Source organism: Palaemon carinicauda, chromosome 22 (assembly GCF_036898095.1).
Source record: "Palaemon carinicauda isolate YSFRI2023 chromosome 22, ASM3689809v2, whole genome shotgun sequence".
NCBI lineage: Eukaryota > Metazoa > Arthropoda > Malacostraca > Decapoda > Palaemonidae > Palaemon > Palaemon carinicauda.
Genome location: NC_090746.1, coordinates 33,249,223 through 33,274,567, shown reverse-complemented (window position 1 = coordinate 33,274,567; position 25,345 = coordinate 33,249,223). Strand labels below are relative to the sequence as shown.

General features: G+C 33.3%; 1 protein-coding gene across 4 annotated transcripts in view; it reads right to left on the bottom strand.

Annotated features, from left to right (window-relative positions):
* The window catches only part of for (cGMP-dependent protein kinase for), a 749,843-nt gene that overhangs the window by 66,216 nt on the left and 658,282 nt on the right, over positions 1–25,345 (bottom strand). For all 4 annotated transcript variants that reach the window (XM_068346112.1, XM_068346109.1, XM_068346110.1 and 1 more), the window contains 2 exons: positions 24,057–24,170; positions 23,484–23,589 (listed from right to left, as the gene is read on the bottom strand). In XM_068346112.1, coding sequence (XP_068202213.1) covers positions 23,484–23,589; positions 24,057–24,170 — 220 coding nt within the window. The remainder of the gene's footprint in view (positions 1–23,483; positions 23,590–24,056; positions 24,171–25,345) is intronic.

Below are 25,345 nucleotides of genomic sequence, written 5' to 3'. Positions count from 1 at the left end.
AAGTAGAATGGTAAATCAAAGAGAGCTTGCACTTGTAATGAGAAGGGAGAGGAGCAGTTTGTATAAAAAAAAAGAAAAAAAAACATGATAACAGAATAACAAATCCTGTAAGGAGGCCCAGAAATTTCTAAAGCATGGAGCAAGGGCATAGGTGAAGACCTGCACCAAATGGGGATTCAGGTAGAGTACACAAGAAAGATGTGTAGTTAGAACCATCACACTGCTAACTAATAAAGGCCAAATCTGACGTAAAAATAAGGGGCAACTTTGATGATCAATACCATAATTTTAAGACAAAAAGAGGAAGCGAAGCTTGATAGAGCAGAGATGAGGATGCTAAGGTGGAAATATCACTATTTGAAAGATTAGAAAATGATGAAATAAGAAGAATGGCAGGAGTAGTACAAATTACAGAGATGATGAGAATGTCGCGACTGAGATAGTGTGGAAACATGTTAAGGATGGATAGTGGAGAGGGAGTGAGGAGGAACCTGATAAGGGGAGAAGATCAAGAGGGAGGCAGATATATAGGGGAGAAGATCAAGAGGGAGGCAGATATATAGATGGCGAGATAAAATGAAGGATGATATGGAGTGGAGAGGTTTGTTGGAAGCGGATGCATTTGATAGAATGCATCGCAGAGGACGTGTGAAGCAACCGACCCCTTAATGAAGGGATAACGGTGGGGAAGATGATCATACTTTTTATGAATATTTATACTGACGAAAAATTAAGCCAAGCTTCAACAGAATTTCTGTTTCTAGCAGTATCATTTAAAATACAATTTAATTATATAACATGGATTGCATTACAGACAGTGTAATAGTTCTTAAATCCGGGAACATTGAAATGTTCAAGTTATCCTCTAATATAATTTTCACTGGACAGAGGTTTCTTACACTTTCCGAATTATTTTCCTCTCGTATAGAGAGAATGGTTGCAGTGACAATGTGACTCTCTAGAACAAATCTTTCTACTTCAGAGTTATTGTTCTTTAACCTCAGAGCTCAAACAACGATATTGTCGAATTAATTCTTTAGAATAAGACTAATCATACGTAATAACAGAATGTTGAAGGAAATAATGATAACATCAATAGTAATGATAATTATAATAGTTAACTGGAGCTAAAACTTATATAGAATTGTACATAAATAAACCCCTTCAAGAAAATGAAATCAAAGCGTGTATTAATACGCACTATTGCTATGGCGAAAGCACTGTAAATAGCTCAAGCACCCCTCTGATATATCTAGATACATCTAATACATCAGTTTTACGTATGAATATATAAGGCTTTAAGAATAATATATTGCCAATGCACGCCAAAGCTTTCATTTACAATACTCAATGCAATTTCTCGAAGTAACGACAGTAGCCTAAAGTTGTAGCGACTACAATATAATATTTTTTTTCACAATATCATACTCACTTTTTCATGAGTTTCTCCCAGAACCGAGTACTATGGTAAAAAGAGGACAGGAATTAATATTGAAGATATATTTAAAAAAAAAAAATGATCCTGTAGTTTGGTTTAAATGTTTATTTACTTACTCAGACACACATACACACGAACATAGTACCACACCTACTGTGGAATAAAAAAAATATATATAAAAAATAGGCTACACAAGCAAGAACCATAACTTGTAACTCCCTAGACAAAGGAACCGGATTAAACTCCTTTCGTTGCTTTTAATGAGGCTACAAATTTATTACAGTGACCCGGTTAAAATGCTTGAGAAATTTAACGACCAGATAAAGCTCAGAAGTCTCTCATTTAAGACTATTAATACTTTACATTGTCAGTTCTGTTATTTACTGGGTCATCGTGCACTATCAACTCTTCCTTGCAGACACTCACTTTATTTTTCACCTCTGTAATGCCAAATGCTCCACCCTTTCAATTCCCTCTAGGACAAAAAGTTCATCTCAACAGGTTCGATCATTTTTCTCTCATTTAGATCCAACATCCACATTTCGCTTAAAAAAAAGAAGGGTATCTTTCATGAGACTTCCTACATGGTGAAGTGCTTCCCTAGATTTTGGATTTTAATGAAAATAAAACGTTCACAGATTCTTCAATATAGAAAATAACTAGAGGGCACTAAGTAAAACGCAGACCTCCGCCAAGGCAGCTTATTTCTCTACGTTTTGCTCTGCCCTGGCCTTGAACTTTGACCTTAGCATGTATTAATTGGCGTGGCTTTTCATACACTCAAATGTGAACCAAATTTGAAGTCTCTATACTGGTGCTGTCTAAACTTATGGCTGATTACGTGAATTTGACATTTTGCTGGACCGTGACCTTGACCTTTGACCTTGACCTTCCAAAAGTTAATAATTTCCAGATTTGTACAGTATAGTTAATCCCAGCAAGTTTCATTACGATTGAAATTATGGTCAGGAACAAACAAATAAACACACACAAACAAACAAACTTACAAACAAGGGATAAAACATAATCTCCTTTCAACTTCGTTGGCAGTGATAATTACAGTCACAACAGTTACTTACATAAAAAACTCTCTTATCTACAAAGAGCAGACGATTAAAAAGAATGTTCTTAAAAATCCACATTTCGTTCATATTTTAATATTCCATGGAGACCAGTGACAAAAAGTATGGACATTCCCTTTCTCAATCAGACTGAGATGTCTTTGAAAAGAAGGCTATAGTCAGACGATCAAGAAAGTGAATCGAAGAAACGAAATATCTTGAGATTTACGTGAATCTAGTCAAAAGGTCAAAAGCTGAAACCTTTATTTTATGCAGCAACTTAATCTAAACGTGGGTGTAAATCTCAGAAATTTTAAAAGAGAGAGAGAGAGAGAGAGAGAGAGAGAGAGAGAGAGAGAGAGAGAGAGAGAGAGAGAGAGAGAGAGAGAGAGAGAGAGAATTCCAGACGAAGAAAAAATAAATTTTGTTATATCTTACTCCACATTTCAGACTATATGTACTTGACATTTCTGCGTAAAAATGAAAGATCACAGAGTTTTTTTTGCTAAGGATAGTTTTCTTAATAATAATAATAGACTATTGCAATCAGTGTAATAACAAGAGCTGTTAAAAAGATAGCATGCTTAAGGATAAAAAATTTGAAATATATACGCGTACATTAACCATAATTAAATGCAATATACTATAGGCCTACATACCTATATAAAAACATTTATGTTCTTACCCGTCTTGGCCCCTTTATATATATATATATATATATATATATATATCTATATATATATATATGTGTGTGTGTGTGTATGTGTGTGTGTGTGTGAGTGTGAGAAACAAGAACTTTACCCTTTAAGGGCGCGCCACCTCCAGGGAGAAAAGGTATGTGAAATACAATTTCACTTTAAATGCAAAATAAAAATCTTAATTGCAACACGTTTCAAACATTCTGTTATGCAAAATTTTTCTTGAGAGCCGACGTTTACTCGGTTACATTATACATTGTCCATCGACTCCAGGGAAGATGAGCTCATGGTAATTATATAGTCTTTCGACAAATACAATAAGTGGATTTCGTTACTTCAGACATTAAGGGTTAACAAACCCGTGTAAAAAATGGCCGTTTCTACAATAAATAAAAAAAAAATCATTATTGATTTTCTTAAACATCAGATAGATATTTTAGGTAGCAAGTATACATCGACTCCAGACATATTACTTAAACTAAGTACACTTTTACTATAAGTTTTTGCAGGAACTATAAAATTCAGCTTAAATATATATATATATATATATATATATATATATATATATATGTATATATATACATATATAAATATATATATATATATATATATATATATACATATATATATATATATATATATATATAATATAATAGATATAAATACTTCGTAACCAACAGCAAGTGAAAATTTCAATTTATGATTGATGGAATAAATAGAAGTTCGAAGTATTTTTTCTGTGAATCTCAAAGGTTAGTACGTTAAATATGTTAAAGAGTTTTTGGGCCTACTGTATATGCCATAGTTTAAGATTGCCACCAACAGATGTGTTAAGAGCTTTGAACATTCACGGAATATTTTTTTTTTGGGGGGGGGGGACCTTAACTACTGAAGATTAAAACTAGTTACCTAAAATTTAGAAAAAAAGTTGTTTTACAAAATACACCAAAGTCTAAACAGCATACAATAAAATATAAATTGTTTTACAGTGCTCATCATATCTATATGTAAGCTCTAACTTACGTTGTGGTGTTTCTAATACAATTCTGAAAAAAATAACTACATACCATTTCCAATCTACATTTTATCTATAAGGATAAAACCTTAAAACTATAACAAAACTAAAAACTCTAAATACACATTCTTGAGCCTTGGTCCTTATGAATACTTTAGTATTATCAATTTATCAGCGAATGACTGTTTCTCACCTTGAGCCATCATAGGCACTATGACCCTGATGACAGAGAAGGACGGAGGAAGAACGAAGGAAAAGGGTTATACGAGTCAAACCTCAAACGTGACAAGATCGTCTGGAGTTGTGAGATTCCAAGGATAATCACCATTAAGGGAGGCAGCACAAACCCAGAATACTAAGAAAAAAAAACGACTACGATGTCAAGGAGTAATTGAGAGAATCACGCTTCTCTCTGATAAGAAACACGTTCATTGATTTGACTTTTGACACTTCTCTCTGGCGGTAACTGAGCATTAATTGCTGAACGAAACTTTGAATTATGTCCGTGTCATGATTAATTCCTAGTGATTTAAGCAGAGTATTAGCAATTATCGAAAACCCTATTTGAATAAGAAAAGTATATTTAACACATTATATATATATATATATATATATATATATATATATATATATATACATACATACATACATACATACATACATACATATATATATATATATATATATATATATATATATATATATATATATATATATCGTCAGCCGTTACTAGTTCATTGCAGAAAAAAGGCCTCAGTCATGCCCTCCCACTTGTGTGTGTTTACGGTCTTTCTGTGCCAGTCGAAGCAAGCTAACTTCTTTAGTTCGTCGATCCACTCACTGTCTTTTCTTCCTTCCCCTGCTTCTTTTATAATCTCTAGGACCCATTCTTTTATTCTTAATGTCCATCTACATGTTGTTAAAATATCCTCTACTTCAGTTTTCTCTCGTATCCAAGTTGCTCTTTTTCTGTCTCTTAGTGTTATTCCCATCATTATTCTTTCCATAGCTCTTCAAGTTGTAACTATCTCATGTTTTAAGGATTTATTAAGGCTCCGACTTCCTGATGCATAAGTTAATACTGGTAGGACCATCTCATTAAATACTTTTCTTTTTAGAGAAAGTGGCATTTTCCTTTCCTAATATCATTTGGTTTACCAAATGCGCTCCATCCCGTGCTTATCCTTCTTTTAATTTCGGTCTCGTGCCCTGGGGAAACACTTACTGCCTGCCCTAAGTACGTATATTCATTAGCAATCTCCAGAGACTCGTCCATAAATCTTAATTGTTGTCCCTGCATTTTCATTGAACATTATGATATTAATTTTCAGTTCTACATTTCTGCTTTCTATATTCAAATTTTCTATCATCTTTTGTAAATACTCCCATGATTCACTAAATTCAACTGTCATCTACAAATCTAAAGTTAAGATATTCTCCATAAATATCAATTCCTATATTTTCCCAATCTAAATTCTTAAAACTATTTCTAGTCATGTTGTTAATAATTCAGGAGAGAAGGTGTCTCCCTGTCAAACTCCTCTCTCAATCGGGATTTTCTCACTATCTTGATGTAGTTCTACGATTGCTATACTTCCTGTATAGACCTCTTCAAGTGTTCTTACAAAAGATTCTGCTATTCCTTGTTTTTGAAGGGCTTCTATTATTACTGATGTTTTTACAGAATCAAAAGCTTTTTCATAGTCTATATTGTTGAGTTTTGCATTAGCTGGTTGATTACATGGATATGGTCAGTTGCTGAGTATCCACTTCTAAAGCCTGCCTGCTCTCTTGGCTGATTAAAGTCTAGCTGTCTTTCTATTCGGCCTAATATGATCTTTGTAAATATTTTATATATTAAAGAGAATAAACTTATTGGGAGGTATTTTATCCATGTCTTTTGAGTCTCCCTTTTTATGAATTAGTATAATGATAAAGTTTTTCCAAGCTGTAGGTATAGAGCCTTCTTGCAGAAATTTGGTGAAGAGTTCAGCCAGGCTTATTAACATGAAATGTTCTCCATCTATTATTGAATTGATTATCAGGTCATCTTCTGCTGCTTTGCCTCTTTTCATGCCTTTTAATACTTTCTTTACCTCTCCTACTGTTACGTTTGATACCTACTCAGGTGTTTCATTATTTCTATTGAAGTTATTTCTTATATCACTATTGTATATTATTATAAAAAAAATCATCTGCAATTTTTATCACTCCATCTCCATTATGAACTCTCATAAAGTCTCCATAAAAGGAATCATTCGTAAATGAGAACTGAAAACTGGATGAAATTGAAGTTGAAAAAACTGGACGACTGCTACATTGGAGTGAATATATGCAAAGCAAAATGTAGGAAAGCAACCTTTAATTCTGTCGACAATGTGTCGCACAAAATAAGATAGAAGGCAGCATACAATGAGCCACCTCACGATGACAGTGTACATAAGTAATCTATGGGAAGGCAGATGGCGTCGGAGTTAAGAGAGTCAAAGTTGGTATTAAGCTTCAGATTTTTATTAGCTCGAAAGTCGTTGACTGAAGTCTTTCAAAAGTATGAGAAGAGCCTCCCCAATTTGTAACAATGCTCTTTATAAGATTGATCACGGTTTATTTTAATCTGAGGGAGATGCTTTGCCGAGCTGTATGTGCAAAAACTTACACCACGCATCCATCTTTTGATTTGATCGACAAATAGTTATAAACTGATGTTGCCGCGCCTTAGTAATCGACGGCGTACACAGCTCTTCGTTTTAAGTAACTATTCACGTGCTATGAATACTCAAAAAGGACTGCTTGAAAGTGAAAAAGAACTTATACTCCTTTAAAACAAGATGTATTTGGTAATAGATTTTAATTTCCATCCGTATCCTTCTAAAACTTCTGAACGTCAAGGATATGAATGATTTTGAAAATAGTACAAAATACCACTAATAGTATCATATGCTTCTCATAACCCCAACATCACTCCATCTTTTCACCCTTTTATTATATTAATGGCTTAATTTAGGGGCCTGTCACCCAATAAAGAACTCCAGTAACCACCCTTACAGACTCGTTCCATCAAGCTAATCGCGTAAACTGGGTTCTCCAGCTCCATCATAGCTTCAGTGCACTCCCAGGAGTCTGGCGGCTTTAATGAAATCTTAAAAATGCAAGCCAAGGTTGAAACCTCAGGAACAAAACAGAAATATTGACAAACGTTATCAATGGACAACGACCACGATGTAAACGAAGCTTGATGAGAGATAACGAGTGGGTGTATACAGAGTGACTGGTGGATAGAGGGGTAGTTGAATCGATTTTACAGCTGGAAGATAAACAACTGGTCAATCGTCTCGGCAACTAAACGATAAAAGTGTTTACTTCGTCCTGCAGAGGATTAAAAAAACATTAACTGATACTCAACAAGAACTATATCCTTAGCCATACTACTACCACAGCTTGTGGCAAAGCCCAACTTTTTTCCTTCATCTGCAACCAAGATTTAATGAGTGGGTCTCAACCTTTTTCTTCGTCTTTTTTTTTTTTTCCAGCCTTGTCTGGCAGACTGGTTTATTTCCAAGGAACCTTAAAGGGGAGGCTACCGTGGTCTCAAAGAAGAGTCTGTACACCCGATACTTAGAATAGCACAAAGACCATTCGGAACTACACGTAAAATTCTATAAAAATTGTATTGAGAAGAGTCTGAACACAAATGATTAGAAACTTGTCATTCTACAAACATAAGCAAGGTTTACTTCTCCCTTACGGAATTGGGGTTGGCGAACTGATTCTTGAAATAAATCAAATACTTATCTATGCCACTTTAAACTCTGGCTAAGAATGTGCTGGTTTAGGGGTATGAGAGTAAGAGAGCGTCATCAAAATCATAGCAATCCTTGAACGCAACACGTAGCCCGTAAATTTATGGAAAATATTAAAAACATATCCTAATTAATGCGCATTCACCAGGTTAATTAACATACCCCTAGTAAATGTCTGCTCAGACCCTATCTACAGTAAAGCCATGGAAAATGATGACTACATGTAAAGTAGGCTTGACCAATTTAATTGCCACATATGGAGTCTTTGCCTTGAATAGATAAAAAGATTAAAATGTCAGCTAAATTTAGCCGACTTTTGCAGCAGTTGGTAAAAATTGGTACAATGAATTTCATCACGGAAGTGAAAAAAACATTCACATATTCCAAGGATTTCCCGATAAAACCACACTATTCAAAAATCATAGCTTACTGTAAGCTCTACAGGTAATTGCTCAAACCACTTCAGATAAATCGTTATTAAGATCACCTGGAATTATTGTGTGAGAGAGAGAGAGAGAGAGAGAGAGAGAGAGAGAGAGAGAGAGAGAGAGAGAGAGAGAGAGAGAGAGAGATTCTCAAGTATTTGAAGAAAAGAGAAAAAAACATATAACAGTTTTCATGTATCACTCGTCGCAATAACCAACAAAGCTCTTAAAAGTTATTGCTATATTGCAGAGTTGAAGTTGCTCTATTCATGGATTACGCACCTTACTGTCAAAGCAGTAACAAGACAGACAGATATTATCAGCACGGTTTCTTGCTGATTCACTCTTAAAACTGCTCACAATTATTGGTTATAATAACAGTCCACGAGATTCGATAAAATCGATTTCAAAAGACCTTGAAAAGGATTATACTCGTTACTAAGACATTAGTAATCTTCGAGAGGGTACTTGTATCGCGCAAAACAAAAGAATGCTGTAAAAGTAAGCAATTATTGTATTGATAAAATCTTTAATCGACTCATACAGTTAAATACAGATATTACATTTCTGCGTTGGGAAGCCACACTGACTAAATTGTTGCTGGATATATTAAGAGCAAATAGTGTGAATGAATCAATTTAAGTTTTTCATTAACCTGTCCAATGTGGAGGCTTACAATAAAAGAGAAATCTCATGTGAAAACAAAGGATTATATTTTGATTACATTCAATATTATGGTATAGTGACACAACCTTACGGGGAATTAGAGATATGATGTATTATAATAATCGAAAACTCTTGCCCACCCTTAGGGGTACATTCTTTGCATAGGTAGTAGGTTGGCCAGGGGACCAGCCACCTGCTGAGATACTACCGCTAGAGAGTTACTGGGTCCTTTGACTAGCCAGACGGTACTACATTGGATCCTTCTCTCTGGTTATGGTTCATTTTCCCTTTGCCTACATATACACCGAATAGTCTGGCATATTCTTTACATATTCTCCTCTGTCCTCATACACCTGACAACACTGAGATTACCAAACGATTCTTTTCTCAAGCGATTAAGTACTGCACAGTAATTGTTCAGTTGCTACTTTCCTTTTGATATGGGTAGAAGAGACTCTTTAGCTATGGTAAGCAGCTCTTCTAAAAGAAGGACATTCAAATCAAACTACTGTTCTCTAGTCTTGGGTAGTGTCTTAGCCTCTGTTCCATGGCCTTCCACTGTCTTGGGTTAGAGTTTTCTTGATTGAGGGTGCACACGGGCACACCATTCTAAAATATTTCTCTTCCTATTATTTTGTTAAAGTTTTCTATAGTCTATATATAAAATACTCATTCTAATGTTGTTACTGCTCTTAAAATATTTTATTTTAATTGTTAATTACTTCTTAATTCCTTGTTTCTTTTCCTCACTGGGCTATTTTTCCTGTTGAAGCCCCTGGGCTTATAGTATCCTGCTTTTCCAACTAGTGTTGTAGCTTAGCAATTAATAACAATAACAATGTGTGTTTTGCTTTTATTCCTATGCAAAATAACTCTATTAAGACATCTCATTTATAAAGTTCTAATTTTAGTTTGCAATGTGCAACAAATTACGTCAAGATCATTTTGAAGGAACTTTAATGTTGTAGCTCTAAAATATTTATGATAAATGTATCGACTAAAATTTACATAGAAATGTCATGTATAGGATTACGCTTCACAATCACTAGAAATTGGCTTTATTAATGTGAGTTACTGATGGTAAATCCTTCTCCAATTTTGAAATCTTTGTTTCCACCATTGAGTTATATAAAAAAAAAATACGAATCATTGCTAATGACAAGAGGAAAAAGAAAAGCCATTAGGAAATACAACCAAAATTCATCTCATCTGACATTTTAGAACCTTGGATTAAAATAGCGAATTTATATATATCACTTCTAAAATTTATGGAGAACCTTACACACACACACACACACACACACACACACAAAACCAATCCATAATACCAGAGGCACGTGATCGTCGCGTGGTGACACTACGGCCCCAACACATTTTTTTTTTTACCCTTACTAGAAAATGCTAGTGATTCCTGACGATGTGTCTGGAGGCTGGAAAACTTTATCTATTTAATAAACTGTGGTAGAAATATAAGACACAAGAAAAAGCCAATGGCATCAGAGTCGAAAAAAGAATTTTGGAGAACTTACCATAACATTATAAATTTACAAGTAATTTGATATAGAAATTTCTATATAAGTGATCATATGAAGACAATTATATATTTACACACGCAAATATATATATATATATATATATATATATATATATATATATATATATACATACAATGAGAGAGAGAGAGAGAGAGAGAGAGAGAGAGAGAGAGAGAGAGAGAGAGAGAGAACAGGTTTGAATCTTCAAGGCCGCCAGGGTCGGCAACAATTTTGTAGGGAGGGAGGCAGGGGGATTTGGAAGTGTAACCCTCAGGGCAAGTCTAAGAAAAACTGGATTAACCGACAGATTTCGAGATGCCGTTAACAGTACTCTAAAGTCGAACTTTAACTTCCCAATTACCCTCACCGCAAAGAGAACGGATTTGAACTAGAGTGTCACTTCAAAATTACTTCTTGCAAGGAGATGAGACTGGGTCACTATTACGGTCAAGTTATTTTCAGCTATTTTGAGATCGGGATGGTCCTGCTATTGTTAACTTCCTAATTACAATAAAACCTCTAATTTTCATCAACATGTATCATATAAGAACATAAAACTTATACTGTGATTATATCAGTAGCATGAGCAAAGATCGGTTACGTTACGTAACATTTACAGTTCATAACGCTTAGAAAACAGCATTCAAAGAAAATGCCATGAAGGTTGCCAAAGAAAACGGGAATCGTTCGTTAAAATCGTGAAATAATCTGCACGACATTTTGCTTCCTTTATCGTTAATATTATTTTCAGTTACGAATCCGGGAGCTAGAAATTTAGCTTGTATGACAATTAGGGATCGAAAGATTCACACTTGTTGTATGTTGATTACTATAGTGACGGTCACTTTCGAATAAAATTTGAATACAATTTTTAGTTACAAGGACGATTTATATAAATAACCCTTCATGAAAATAGAACAAAGTATATGAATACACTTAAAACATTAAAACTGAAAGTTTCTACTTGACCAAGAAAAAGATTTCGTAGTAGAAAAAAATAGCTCGAAGTTCGCCAATATCGGGGGAAATAAATATCAGCACTAATAAATATAGTAATCCTGTTATTAATATGTTATTAGCAAAATATGCTTTAGTGCTGCTCACATAGTCAAAATAAATATATCTTCAAAAGTGTAGATGTGTGAATTATGTGAAAAGGGGCTTTTGTTAATTATAAGAACGCACAATGTGTGTATATATATATATATATATATATATATATATATATATATATATATATATATATATATATATCTGTGAAATGATATATAGGTTTAGCCATTATTTCCGAAATTGTAATAGAGATTTCTAAGAGAAACAACCAATAAATAATGGACTAACAATTGTCCCTTAAGTATCTCATAAAAGATCTTCCCTATCATTTCTTATGAACCGGTGCTAAGCATCTGTGTTGAAGGAATAAGAGATAAGGCGTTGATTTAACAACTGGAAACTAGACATGGAAACTAAACGGCCTTGAACGGTCTTTTTTGAGAGCTCAAAAGCGCCAGTGAATGCCCTGAGAGGTCTAAAATAATACTGGCAAAGCAACCCAACGGCCAAGCACTGTTTGATTTTCTCGTCTGTGTACCGACAACTATCCTCCTACCCAGGGAGGATCAGTTACCATCCGCTAAAACAGGACAGGGGTAGGAGGCCGATGACCTATGTTACCGAGGGACAGGACCTTCCAGGAACAGGTTTTGAGGTTAACCCGGTTATTCCCTAAAGTTCTTTTAAGAAAAAAAAAGAGTGAAAAAAAATGCATCTATTCATAAGAAAGTGATTAGCATTGCACAGGAATGGGATAAATGATATTACCGAATACCAACGATAGTTTGCACCGACCTATCGAAATAAAGACAATAACAATCTATAACAATGAGATGTTGACCGTTGACTGAAAAATTGCACCTTTCCTCTACGGCCGAAAATATTACCTCAACACATGCAATTACACTTTAGAATATATATACTTAGAACTCTCTCTCTCTCTCTCTCTCTCTCTCTCTCTCTCTCTCTCTCTCTCTCTCTCTCTCTCTCTCTCTCTCTCTCTCTCTCTCTCACACATTCTTGAAAATATCTATACAGGAAGTTCAGTAATCTTAAAATTTTATAAACATAAAAGAGAAATTCCGATTGAGATAGGAGTTAGACACGTAGACCCCATCTCTCCTTCATTTCTTAAAAATTTTGATTTGGAAAATGAAGGAACTAACATTAATGAAGAATACATTAACAACATAATATTTGGAGATGACTTAGTTCTATTTAATGAATCATAGGAGAAATTGCAAATGATGATAGATTTTAATAAAGCAGAAATGTAGGACTGAAAATTAATGAGTAAATCTAAGATACTGTTAAATGAAAATGCAGAGACAAAAAATAAGGGTTTTGGACTAATCTCCAGAGATTATTAATGTGTACATGTACTTAGGACAGACAGTAAGTATTTCCCCAGGACACGAGACCGAAATCAAAAGAAATATAAGTATGAGATGGAGAGCTTTTGGTAAATAAAATGAGATTATGGAACGTTAAATGCCACTTTCTCTAAAAAGAATATATTTCATCAGATGGTCCTGCCAGTATTAACTTATGCATCAGAACCTTGGAGCATTACCATAGCATTAAAACATAAGCTAGTTACAACTCGAAGAGTTATGGAAAAAATAATGATAACATTAACATTAAGACAGAAAAAGAGCAACATGGATACGAAAGCAAACTAAAGTAGAAGATATTCTAACAACATGTAAAAAAACAGAAATGGATATGGGCAGAACATAAAATGAGAATGACAGATAAAAGATGGACATAAAAATAACAGAATGGGTCTCTAGAGATTGGAAACGAAGCAGGGGAAGGTAGAGAAGACGATGGATTGATAAGTTAAGAAAATTTGTAGGTAGAGAATGACATTGAAAAAAACATAAACGATGCATGTGGAAGGTCATGCCTGAGGTCTTGCTCTGCAGTGGCGCATATATATATATATATATATATATATATATATATATATATATATATATATATATATATATAAATATATATATATATATATATATATATATATATATATATATATATACATATATACACAACAAACATCAAATGCAACTGTTTCTAGTCCACTGCAAAGGCCTCAGTCATGTCTGGGGTTTGGTCATTTAGACCACCACGCTGGCCATTGCAGATGGACGATGGTGGGATCGCTCGAAGTCAACTAACATAGTATGGGTGGCCCTGACTAGTACAGATTTGCTGATCTTGGCAATATACAAACCTTTTCACCACGATAAGATATCCCCAATCAGAAAGGTATACAGTATATACTGTATGTATATATATATATATATATATACACACACAAATATATATTTATATATATATAATATTATATATATATGTGTGTATATATATATACATATATATATATATATATATATATATATATATATATGTGTGTGTGTGTGTGTGTGTGTGTTCGCGTGTGATCGTAATTTTCTACTAAAAGCATACAAATACATTGGAAAAGTATGATTTCTACATTTAAGTACTTCCATCGAATTGGTTTCTTTAAGTAACACTAATAGAGAGAGAGAGAGAGAGAGAGAGAGAGAGAGAGAGAGAGAGAGAGAGAGAGAGAGAGAGAGATGGCCTTGATATGGTTAGTTTAAGCTTAATTCAGAAGTTTACAGTGAGCTACCTTTAAAATAAAAAGTTTCTTATGAACTCCTTACTCTTCACATGTCATATGTTCTTTAACAAGCGAAAAAACGCAACGAATCAATAATATCTCCCACGATGAATCATCTGGACCTAAAACAACCTATTTACAAAATTAAGAAGATATAAACCATAATTAAACCATACCTATAATGCACAAATTTAAAGAATCGATCAAGATCTGAAGATGAATTTTAATAACCTGGCTCGTCAAAACCAACCACTGAAAATCGACGTTTACTGACAAAGTCGTAAGACCCATACAAATCTGAGACGCCATTCTGGCATCCGCGAATTGCTCTGGTTATCGCCCCTTCTCAATTTTTTCCTCTCTTTTGCCAAGACGTGACCAGCATACCTAATATATTTCTATGCCAGCAACCTCACCTAGCTAAGAGTAAAACCACAATGTCCTTGGCCCGACAAAGGATAGGTGATCACGTGATAATGATCCCAAAAACACAAATAATCTTTGGTGAGGATCGACATGACACGTGATTCCAGATGATTTAAATTATGAGGATTTGTATTCCAATTATTTTTTAACTACTATGACACTTTATTCCAAATGTTACTGAATCCGAAGTCATTCCATCTGGTATAAAATCAGAGGTTGTTGTATTCCCACTCATCTGTAATCTTAAGTTTAATTCATAATCTAAGATACAAAATCTGAGCATCCTTTATTCTTAATAATTGAAATCCGAGGACATCAGGTAAACAAAGTTATCAAAATTTCTACTTATTAGAACCACAAAATTATAGTTATCCAAAACTGTCACTGTCTATGAAGGGTAGAATTAGAGCACGAGAAAAGGATTCCTACGGCCAACTATACTACAGAATGTTGTTATTCCTTCTCAGTGGAATTTTTGTAAGAACGACACTCAGCTGATTGTGTAATCCATCTGGTCTGGTTCAATGGGGCCATAGTATACGCAAAGCCGTCCTTGTTGTGCAATTAAAACCTCACCAGGAAAAAAATCTTCCCCGCTTATGTAACTTCCTAATTCCTAATCCTGAACTAGATAATTAAATAAAAAAAAGTGGGCTATGTGGAGTAGGGTTAATTTGGGCATCCAAAACACGTGGTAAACACCAAAACATAGTAGAACCTTTACTCTTCTATTCATAATTCCATTCATGTTACGAAATTTGTATATATATAAAGTTACAATTAGATTGTAGAGTGATTTATAGAAGAAGATCCATCAAAGAAAATTTGAAAATCCTGTACATTATTCAGATATACCAGAGGTTGTCTGTATATGGTGTGTTGGAATAGGTTCAAAAGACTTGATAGATAAAATGAACGCAAGAACAAATTGATGTCAACAGTTTGTGACTAGAAAAAACTGACAAACCATGCCGAAGTTATTGCGTGTGTGCAAGTATGCACGTGCGTGTGCTAACAAGGCCTGGTTTCAAGGAAGGTTACACAGAATTAAGACAACGAATGGAATAGAGGGAAAAAAAAACAGACATAGCGATGGTATCAAGGGTAAAAAAGCTACTAGGGATTGTTACCTGGAATAAGGTTTACTATCATCAATGACCATAGGACGATCCATACAAGCGAGGATGCCGGGAGAAAGAATCATTTCAACGTCTACAAACGACGATAGCATGTTTCTATTTTGTGATTACTACCAGGCCAAAATTTTCTTACTAGCTCAAGAAAACAATGGTTGGTACAGTAATAATTTTTTTTTTTCGGGCAATATTCAGACTATAATTTTTAGTCTTCCCTCAGGAAAATGGGTGTTTTTTCCAGCTCTTCTTGGATACATCATTCGCAAAAACCAGGATTTTTTTTTACAGAAACAAGGAATCTAGACGACTGGCAACAGACGTAACTCAAGGTCGACAAATGAATATTTACGCAGCAACAAATGAATATTTATGCAAGAAATTTATAATAACTCTTAAATTTTGATTGCCAGATGAATTCATTATTAAATCAAAAAGATATTCATAATTTATAAGGTACAACAACTAAAATCTCAAGTAAACAGTCTCAGTGTAAATAACGTAGATTACCATATCTTGAAATTTATTCACGTTGATTAAGTGTCAATCATGACCCAATTTTTTTTCCTTTTTTAAATCAGAGGGCTTTCATGTGTACTCTATCCTGGGACGAGATGGACAGGAGAAAAATTATCAATATAAAATAACATACATATCAAGTCGAACACACACACACACACACACACACACACAAACACACACACACACACACACACACACACAAACACACACACACACACAAAACTAAGTATTTCAGTCGGGTAGAAAAATTTGTAATTTAATCGTATTTCTCATAAATATGGAAGAAAATGCATCGCATATTGACGATTTCTTTGTCATGTTAAAAATACTTCATCATTACAAATGCATTAACCGCTAATCAATACAAATTACTAAGAGAGAGAGAGAGAGAGAGAGAGAGAGAGAGAGAGAGAGAGAGAGAGAGAGAGAGAGAGAGAGAGAGAGAGAAATTAAAAAATTAATTTGTGTTATCAATTCCGGAGCAAATCACGGTAAAATGAGATTCCTGTCACATTTAACTAAACTAAAGCTCCTCGTCCGAATGCTACATGCTATATTGCCGAGGCAATATAAAACGAAATAATAATTATGGGTGCATAATTAAATTATACATACTCGATTGCATGCTCGGCTAAATTTATCACCTGTCTCTCAATGCAGATATCATAGTGTGTTAGATAAATGAAACCTTGGATAATGAAAGAAAGGTTAATTTGAATTTTTCTACGAGATATCAATAACTCAATTCAACGTAAAAACTATATAAGTTTTAATCTATATTACATAGCAATATAAGTTTTAATCTCTATTACATAGCAACAAATATAATACATTACAGGTTACATTTAATTTAGAAAATATCTTGTTAGTTGATTTATCATTAGAATATCAACAAAGGACTGGGTATAAAAGGTGAATATGAATTATTTTCCAACTGACCGCTGTGGTTGCAAAGTGTTCTTTCTTCCCTTGGCTGCAAAAACTTGTTTCACTGACAGGTTGTGATTATGCTCCTAGTAACTATGAAAGATAAGACACACATACAAATGAACTAATTGTTACCTTAAGTTCATTATATGCAAGTAACTGGAAAGAGAACGTTTCTATTCCATTTCACTCCGGGTAGTGACAAAAAAAAAAAAAAAAACCAAGAGCGATTAAATGTTCACCAAAATTTCTTATAGTTTATAAAGGAAATTCCTATTTAGATGTTGTTGCTGTTCTTAAAATATTTTATTTTTACTTGTTTCCTTTCCTCACAGGGCTGTTTTCGCTGTTGGGGCCCCGGGGCTTATAGCATCCTGCTTTTCCAATTAGGGTTATAGCTTAGCAAGTAATAATAATAATAATAATAATAAAAACAATAATAATAATAATAATAATAATAATAATAATAATAAAAAGGATAATTGAACCACTTGCCTGACGTCGAGAACGAAAAAAAAATGAGTTTAGCAATTTCTTAAATGCTGCCAATGGATGTAAATACTGCAATTAACAATTATGACACATTTTCCGCTGTCAAATAAATATATGGATGACGATGTCTAATGATTTACTTTAAATAAACAAAAAAACATACCAGTATACTGTAGACGAACATACAGAATCTAATTAATATTTTCTTAAAATACATTGACCTAAACATTCTTGATTTTTTAAAGGCTTGCCTTACATAATGAAGGCTTCGACCGCACACACAGTGTGTGTAGTGTGTGTATACAGTATATATATATATATATATATATATATATATATATATATATATATATATATAACATGTATATTCATATATACAATATATATTTACATGAAGACTATATAAACAAACTTATTCATAAAAGACGTACACATTGTATATGTATATATATATATATATATATATATATATATATATATATATATATATATATATATATATATACATATATACATATATATGTATATATACCTGTATATATATCCACTATATATATTTTGTTTTTTCATTACTCAGTATTTTTGACCAAACAAAAAAAAATTTTTCTTCCATTTTCAGCTGCAACCAACTACTATTGCCTAACTACCAGGAACATCATAAACACGTTATCTTAACCCTGGAATTCAACTGAAGTTATCCAAATGGCTCTGTTTTATTCTCCGTTTTCCCTAAGATCTTGCTATAGAAGAAAGCATGAAGCATGCCACTGATCACACTTTGAAGATATATATATTCATACATATATATATACATATATATATATATATATATATATATATATATACATATACATATATATACATATATCATATACATATATATATATATATATATATATATATATATATTATATTATAATATATATATATATATATATATATATATATATATATATATATATATATATAAATTTATCAACACCAAGAGGTTACTCCGAACAAGAGGATAGCTGCTGAAAAAAAACAGCACATGAGTCCTCGCTACATTCATGTTAACTGCTGAATCCTGGTTGCTGGAAGAAAATTATACCGCATTAGCTTATTCATACACTTCCATAAGAAGTTCATCAGCTTTGCATCGAATTCCCTATACACACTGTCTTTCACCTTTATTTCGTTCAATTATTGCGATTCTTTCATATCAATGCCCTTAATTTCCAATACGGCTATCCCACAGTTTATCCTGTACTACGTCCTTGTTTCCCATGCCCTGACAAAATAATTTTGATTTTTGCATTATCTTTCATCAAATACAGTCCTCAATTTTCCATTTTCTCTAAATCATCTCAAAACTCTGATTCACCATTTCACTTACGCTACAGGTTTTACCGCCTCATTATATATATATATATATATATATATATATATATTATATATATATATATACACACATATACTGTACATATATGTATATGTATATATGTATGTATATATGTGTGTATATATATATATATATATATATATGCAAATAATTCAATCTATTCCACTGACCCATAACTGTAAGACATTCAGACAACACCTTTCCATTGCCATCATTCTTAATGCAATTTTTCGTACATCACGTCTAGCATTAACACCACAAATTCATGGAGAAAAATGAAATAGATCCTCACGTTATAATACGCAAAGGTCTTCAACAAACGTGTAAAAGTACATTCAATACACTACGTAACGCGTCTTTCGTGATCACACCCAACTAGCAAAGCCTAATGACACGAATAACGGACGAACCACCTGTCTCTATGTCACAGCAAATATAACATGACACGTTTCTATAAATAATATTGTCTAAAGAAAATGACAGGTACGATTTATGAAAAGAATATGTTAGCCGTAAAGTTCAGCATATAAATCTAACGGAATCGTTAACTTTTTGTTCTTACTTTACGCACACACACCCACACATATATGTATGTACATATATATATATATATATATATATATATATATATATATATATATATATATATATATATATATCTATACTATATATATACACATACATATACATATATATTTATATATATATATATATATATATATATATACTATATATATATATACACATACATATACATACATAATATATATATATATATATATATATATATATATATATATATATACATATTGTGAGTGAAATTTTTATACCAAGGTAATAGTATTTTTTTTTTCTATGATTATCGATTTCTCCATTTTCACAAGCATCTTCAAAAGCAGATATATCTTATAATTTTTTTAATTCATCGATGCGAGAATCATAATGAACTTTAAAAACTTTCGCATCATGCAATGACTGTCTTTTATCAGGTCACCGAGAAAAAGTTGAATAACTTAGTAGTTGGAAGTACTGTATACAACTTCCACTCTGTGTCATCTTTTTATTCAACACCAAGCAATGAGCGTAGTGATTATAATCAATGATTTAATAGCACTGAAGACTGCACGAAATTATGAATCTGCTTTGACTATTTCTTCATTCCCTGGACAATGATACTGATTAAAAGAAATCTAAAATGCTTAACACTTGCCATGTAATACTATAGGCTAATTTCTGTCAAAATTATATAAACCGAAACTGGAATAAGTCTTCAATCTTAGCCAACGTTACTTTTTTCAAAAGCATCTATCCTTAAAATCTTAAATTTTTCTTTATCAAGTGAAGAGTCCTGTATCATGCTTTCTTTCAGTGTTACTGTATATGAATATGTTTGTTGTTAAATTCACACTACTCAGCATTTCCTTAGTATTTATGAAATGAATATTGTGAAAATCGACCTACTTCTATCAGTGAAATAATAGATAAGAATACAAAATTCCAAACATATCATGCTCTCTCGTGAAATATAGTTTATAAATGCCATTAATTTAAATTTAGATAGACTAGAAATTATAATTAGATCCCATATACACAAGATAATAATTCAATGTATGTAACTAAAGACCCTTATAGGTCAATCAAGTTACTTGAACACTAAACGAAAACAGGAAATATCACTAAGAGAATCACATGTTAAAACATTTCAGAGTACTCTAATAATCCATTTATTTCGGCATTTGTTTTCACTTTTCCTAAAATTTACATATGCCCATAACTAAATTGTCCTTATGATATTACCTTCCCAAGTCTTCTGATAAATCATGCTAATTTAGCTTCACAGAAATCGCGAAAAGCGCAAATGTCCATTGCATTTACCTCTTACTCCATGCAGGCTATATAATAGATTAGGTACAAATGTCTAGAGAGAGAGAGAGAGAGAGAGAGAGAGAGAGAGAGAGAGAGAGAGAGAGAGAGAGATAGGAAACTCAATTTTCTAAAATGATAAAATGTGATGTGATACCATTTTGCCGACAAGCAATGTGCTTTACATGGGGCAGGACGCTATAGCCTACTTCTTAAACAACTTTAAATATCTTTATCAAAATTCAACATATTCTTATAACTCTAAAACCACCGTCTAAATCATATAACGAGAAGAATGGAATGGATTACAAACAGTTATCTATCATTAAAGGTTTAAAGGCCGCTCATGAATGGCAGAGGCTAGGGACAGTGACATTTCCCTATCAAGAATGTTTTTATGTTGACCAGGCGGACATGAGTCTTTTTATAGTTTATATATGACATATTTGTTTTTGACGTTGTTAATAGTTTATATATGACATATCTGTTTTGACGTTGTTACTTTTTTTTAGAATGATTTATTGTTAATTTGTTCTCATCATTTATTTATTTCCTTTCCTCACTGGGCTATTTTTCCCTATTGGAGCCCCTGGGCTTATAGCATCTTGCTTTTCCAACTAGGGTTGTAGCTTGGCTAGTAATAATAATAATAATAATAATAATGAAGAAGGACAATACCCTAGAGACTGACCATACATACATATGATCAGCGCCCAAACACCTCTCCATCCAAGCTATAGACCAAGGAGGGCCAGGCAATGCTGCTGATAACTCAGCAGACAGACCTATAGGCTCCCCAAAAAAACCATCCTTAGCCCACAAGGATGGTGAAGTTGCAGCGACCAAAGAAACTATCGAGTTTGAGCGGGACTCGAACCAGAATCTGGCGTTCACCAATCAGGGACGTTACCACAACGGCCACCACAACCTTAACATATTAACATATAATAAACTCTGCTGTATTGAACCTAATGTGAGTTTATATACAAAGAATACGAGTTGAATCTTGCAATTCAATATCACAGGAATGTTATCATGCAAAGACTAACAACGGAAAAGGTTAAGATTAAACTGAAGATGACCTCATATTCATTCTGCCTTTTTCCAGTAAAGTGAAAAAAACTATTCATTATCTGTTCATCCTGCCAGGTGTACTTGTGTGTGAACGAGAGCTGCATTCATTTGAAGGTTGCCATTGCAGGCTCCAATTACAAGGGCCTAACATAACGGCCATCTATTAACACCACCAGCCGTCACAATACTACCACCACCACCCCTATCTTCCTTCGTTCTTTCTCCACCGCATCTGAAACCAAATTGCAACTTACCAGACGACTCACTGCGTGTACAACACTACTTGCAAAACAATACAACAATAAAGATTTGAGGCTACCAGGAAAACAATTGAAAACAGGAGAAAAAAATATCGTGTTTAATGGATATAGATGTTACAAGAAAATGTAAATAGGCCAAATAATCATTCCAGAACAATTCACAAAACAATAAAAACGCACTTAAAGCAGAAATTAACCACTTACAGTGGAGGAAAAAAAATACCTCCAAACCATGGCAAACTTGTCAAGAGCAAGGAAACGTCAAGAATATAAATGTGACAATTATAAAATGAACAGAGAGAGAGAGAGAGAGAGAGAGAGAGAGAGAGAGAGAGAGAGAGGGGGGGGGGGGTCAAGTTCTTAACAAGTGAAGAACAAGGTTACAAGTTTTAGACAACATGAAGTGCCGAGTGTGAACATCAGTTCAGTCCAGTCAAATCCATTTGTGTGGTGGGAAAGGTAATATTGAGAGACACATAGGCAATACCGGATGCCATTTTTCATAATTTTTTGTCCTTTCCATGTTTAAAAGGCCATTACTGGTCATTACGTGAGTCTCGGAAAAGACTCTGGACAAGTGTATTTTTTATTAGACTTAACACTTATTTTCAGGGTTAGAGAGAGAGAGAGAGAGAGAGAGAGAGAGAGAGAGAGAGAGAGGGATTAAAAAGAAGCGTGATTGCACACCTTGAGGATAACAGGCGGCCTTTTTTTACCTTTGAAAACCAAGGAAGTCTGACGGAGTTCAACGAAAGATAACTTAAACAAATCACCTTCAAACCAACGACACTAAAGAGTTTGGTAATTATATTTCTTAAACACCAAACACTTTGTTGGGATAATTAACAATAACGGATAATTGAATTTTCTAACATGTTAATAAAATAAAACTAAGGAAATACAAAAGGATTTCATGTATAAGACAAGAAAGAGACTGAGAAAACTTACGGACTAATCTATGAAATAACATATAGCATTCTAGTACGCTGGTAATTCGTAAGGAAACCAGAGAGAGAGAGAGAGAGAGAGAGAGAGAGAGAGAGAGAGAGAGATCTTTCTCTTACCTCTTGAGGAAGTTGGTGTATTCTGCCTGCCTGATGAGCCCCGTCCTCATCATAATGGTTTGGAAACATTTGCGGTCGATTGCGAAGAGTTTGCAACCAGTGGCGGCTGTGCAGGAACAAATACATGTTATTGTAACCATGAATTAGCATGACATCAGGTCTTACCAATTATAAGCATTATTAAATATAAGGAGAGGAAAAGTCCCTAAAAATATTAATCATTGTCACACTAATACCTACTGGACTAATCAATCTTAAAAATTATTCCAAGAAATATTTGCAAGCTATTGTACATGTGACATCAGGTTATCCCAATTATAAGCATTATTAAATACAAGGGAAACAATGCCCATAATAGTAAAAACCATTTCTGAACGTGCGTTTGTTACGCTGATTAAGTTAATCTTCAAAAACATTCCAACAAATATTTGCAAGCAAATTTATTCTAATCATTTCCTTAATAATAAGTCATTGAAAGTTTACTGGAAGGAAATATAATAAACTTTGAAAACTAAATAACAGTAAAGAAAAAATACACAATAAACAATGAATATTCTGCTTTTGCATCCTGACCTTTTATGGTGGCTGTGCGCTTGCAGTTGTAGAGGATGGCGAGTTCGCCAAACACTTTTCCCGGTGACATGTAACATAGCAGCTTTCCTTCTTTGCTGACCTCCACGCGACCCTCTGTTGGGAAAGAAAATAGCATTACATAGTACGCAAGCTATACTGAATATTCATAAATCTAAATTTTAAAAAGAATACTACATGTACAAAAACAGTTGGAAGAGTAATATAAGAAAATTTACCTTATCAAAAAAAATATATATATATTTTCCTCCTTTAGAAGTGAGTGAAGAAAACCCAATACAACTTCAAATTAAAAATACCTTTCTTGTCTGTAGCAATTATTCATCTATTTGTGGCTTAGGGGCTAAGTCAGCTCTCACACCAAGGAGAAACCACAATATCAATGTTCTCAAACAACCAGTTAATCTATAGATTTTTTTTTTTATTTTAGTTATGTGTTTTCTCCCTTAAAAGTATAATTATTTAATTCCAAGTGCTTCAATAATTAATGTTTAACTTTTATATCTATTTACGATTAATCACTTATTATTTGTCACTAACTATGTTTCAATCATATCATTAATGATCTGCTCTTTTATTCTTTCATTTACTGACCTTCCATTATCTGGAAGGTTCTTAAGCAATATTTGCTCTTTTCTTAAGTACGTTTTCTAATTATCCGTAAAATAAATAAATTCATTCACCAGATTTCTCCGACTTGAACAGGCACACATTATCATAAGACTTCTTTAGGCCAAGATCAACAACTTGTTCGTTTGTTTTATTGCCTTATTTTTATGTTGCTACAAAGTGCGATTGCAAAGTGTGATAACTGATTTAAAGTGGACATAACAAGGATACAAATCCTTTCATATAATTGGAGAAAATAGGGCAATCTAATGCAAACTCATTACACATACATAATTACACTTATATTCATACAACAAAAACAAATGCAGCAGTTTCTACTCCATTGCAGGACAAACCCCCTATACATGTCCTCATCCATGTCTGGGATTTGACTAACTTTCATGACCATGATGGCCAGTGCAGATTAGTGATGGTGGGAGACTTTGGTTCGATCATTCACCGCAAACCAACCTAGTATGGGTGACCATGACTAGTACAGCTTTGCTGATCATGGCGATACACAAACCCCTTTTCACCACGTTAAAGTATCGCCACTCATGCATACATATATATACTAATACAATCGTGCGTAATCACACACACACATATACTGTATATATATATATATATATATATATACATACATATATATATGTATATAT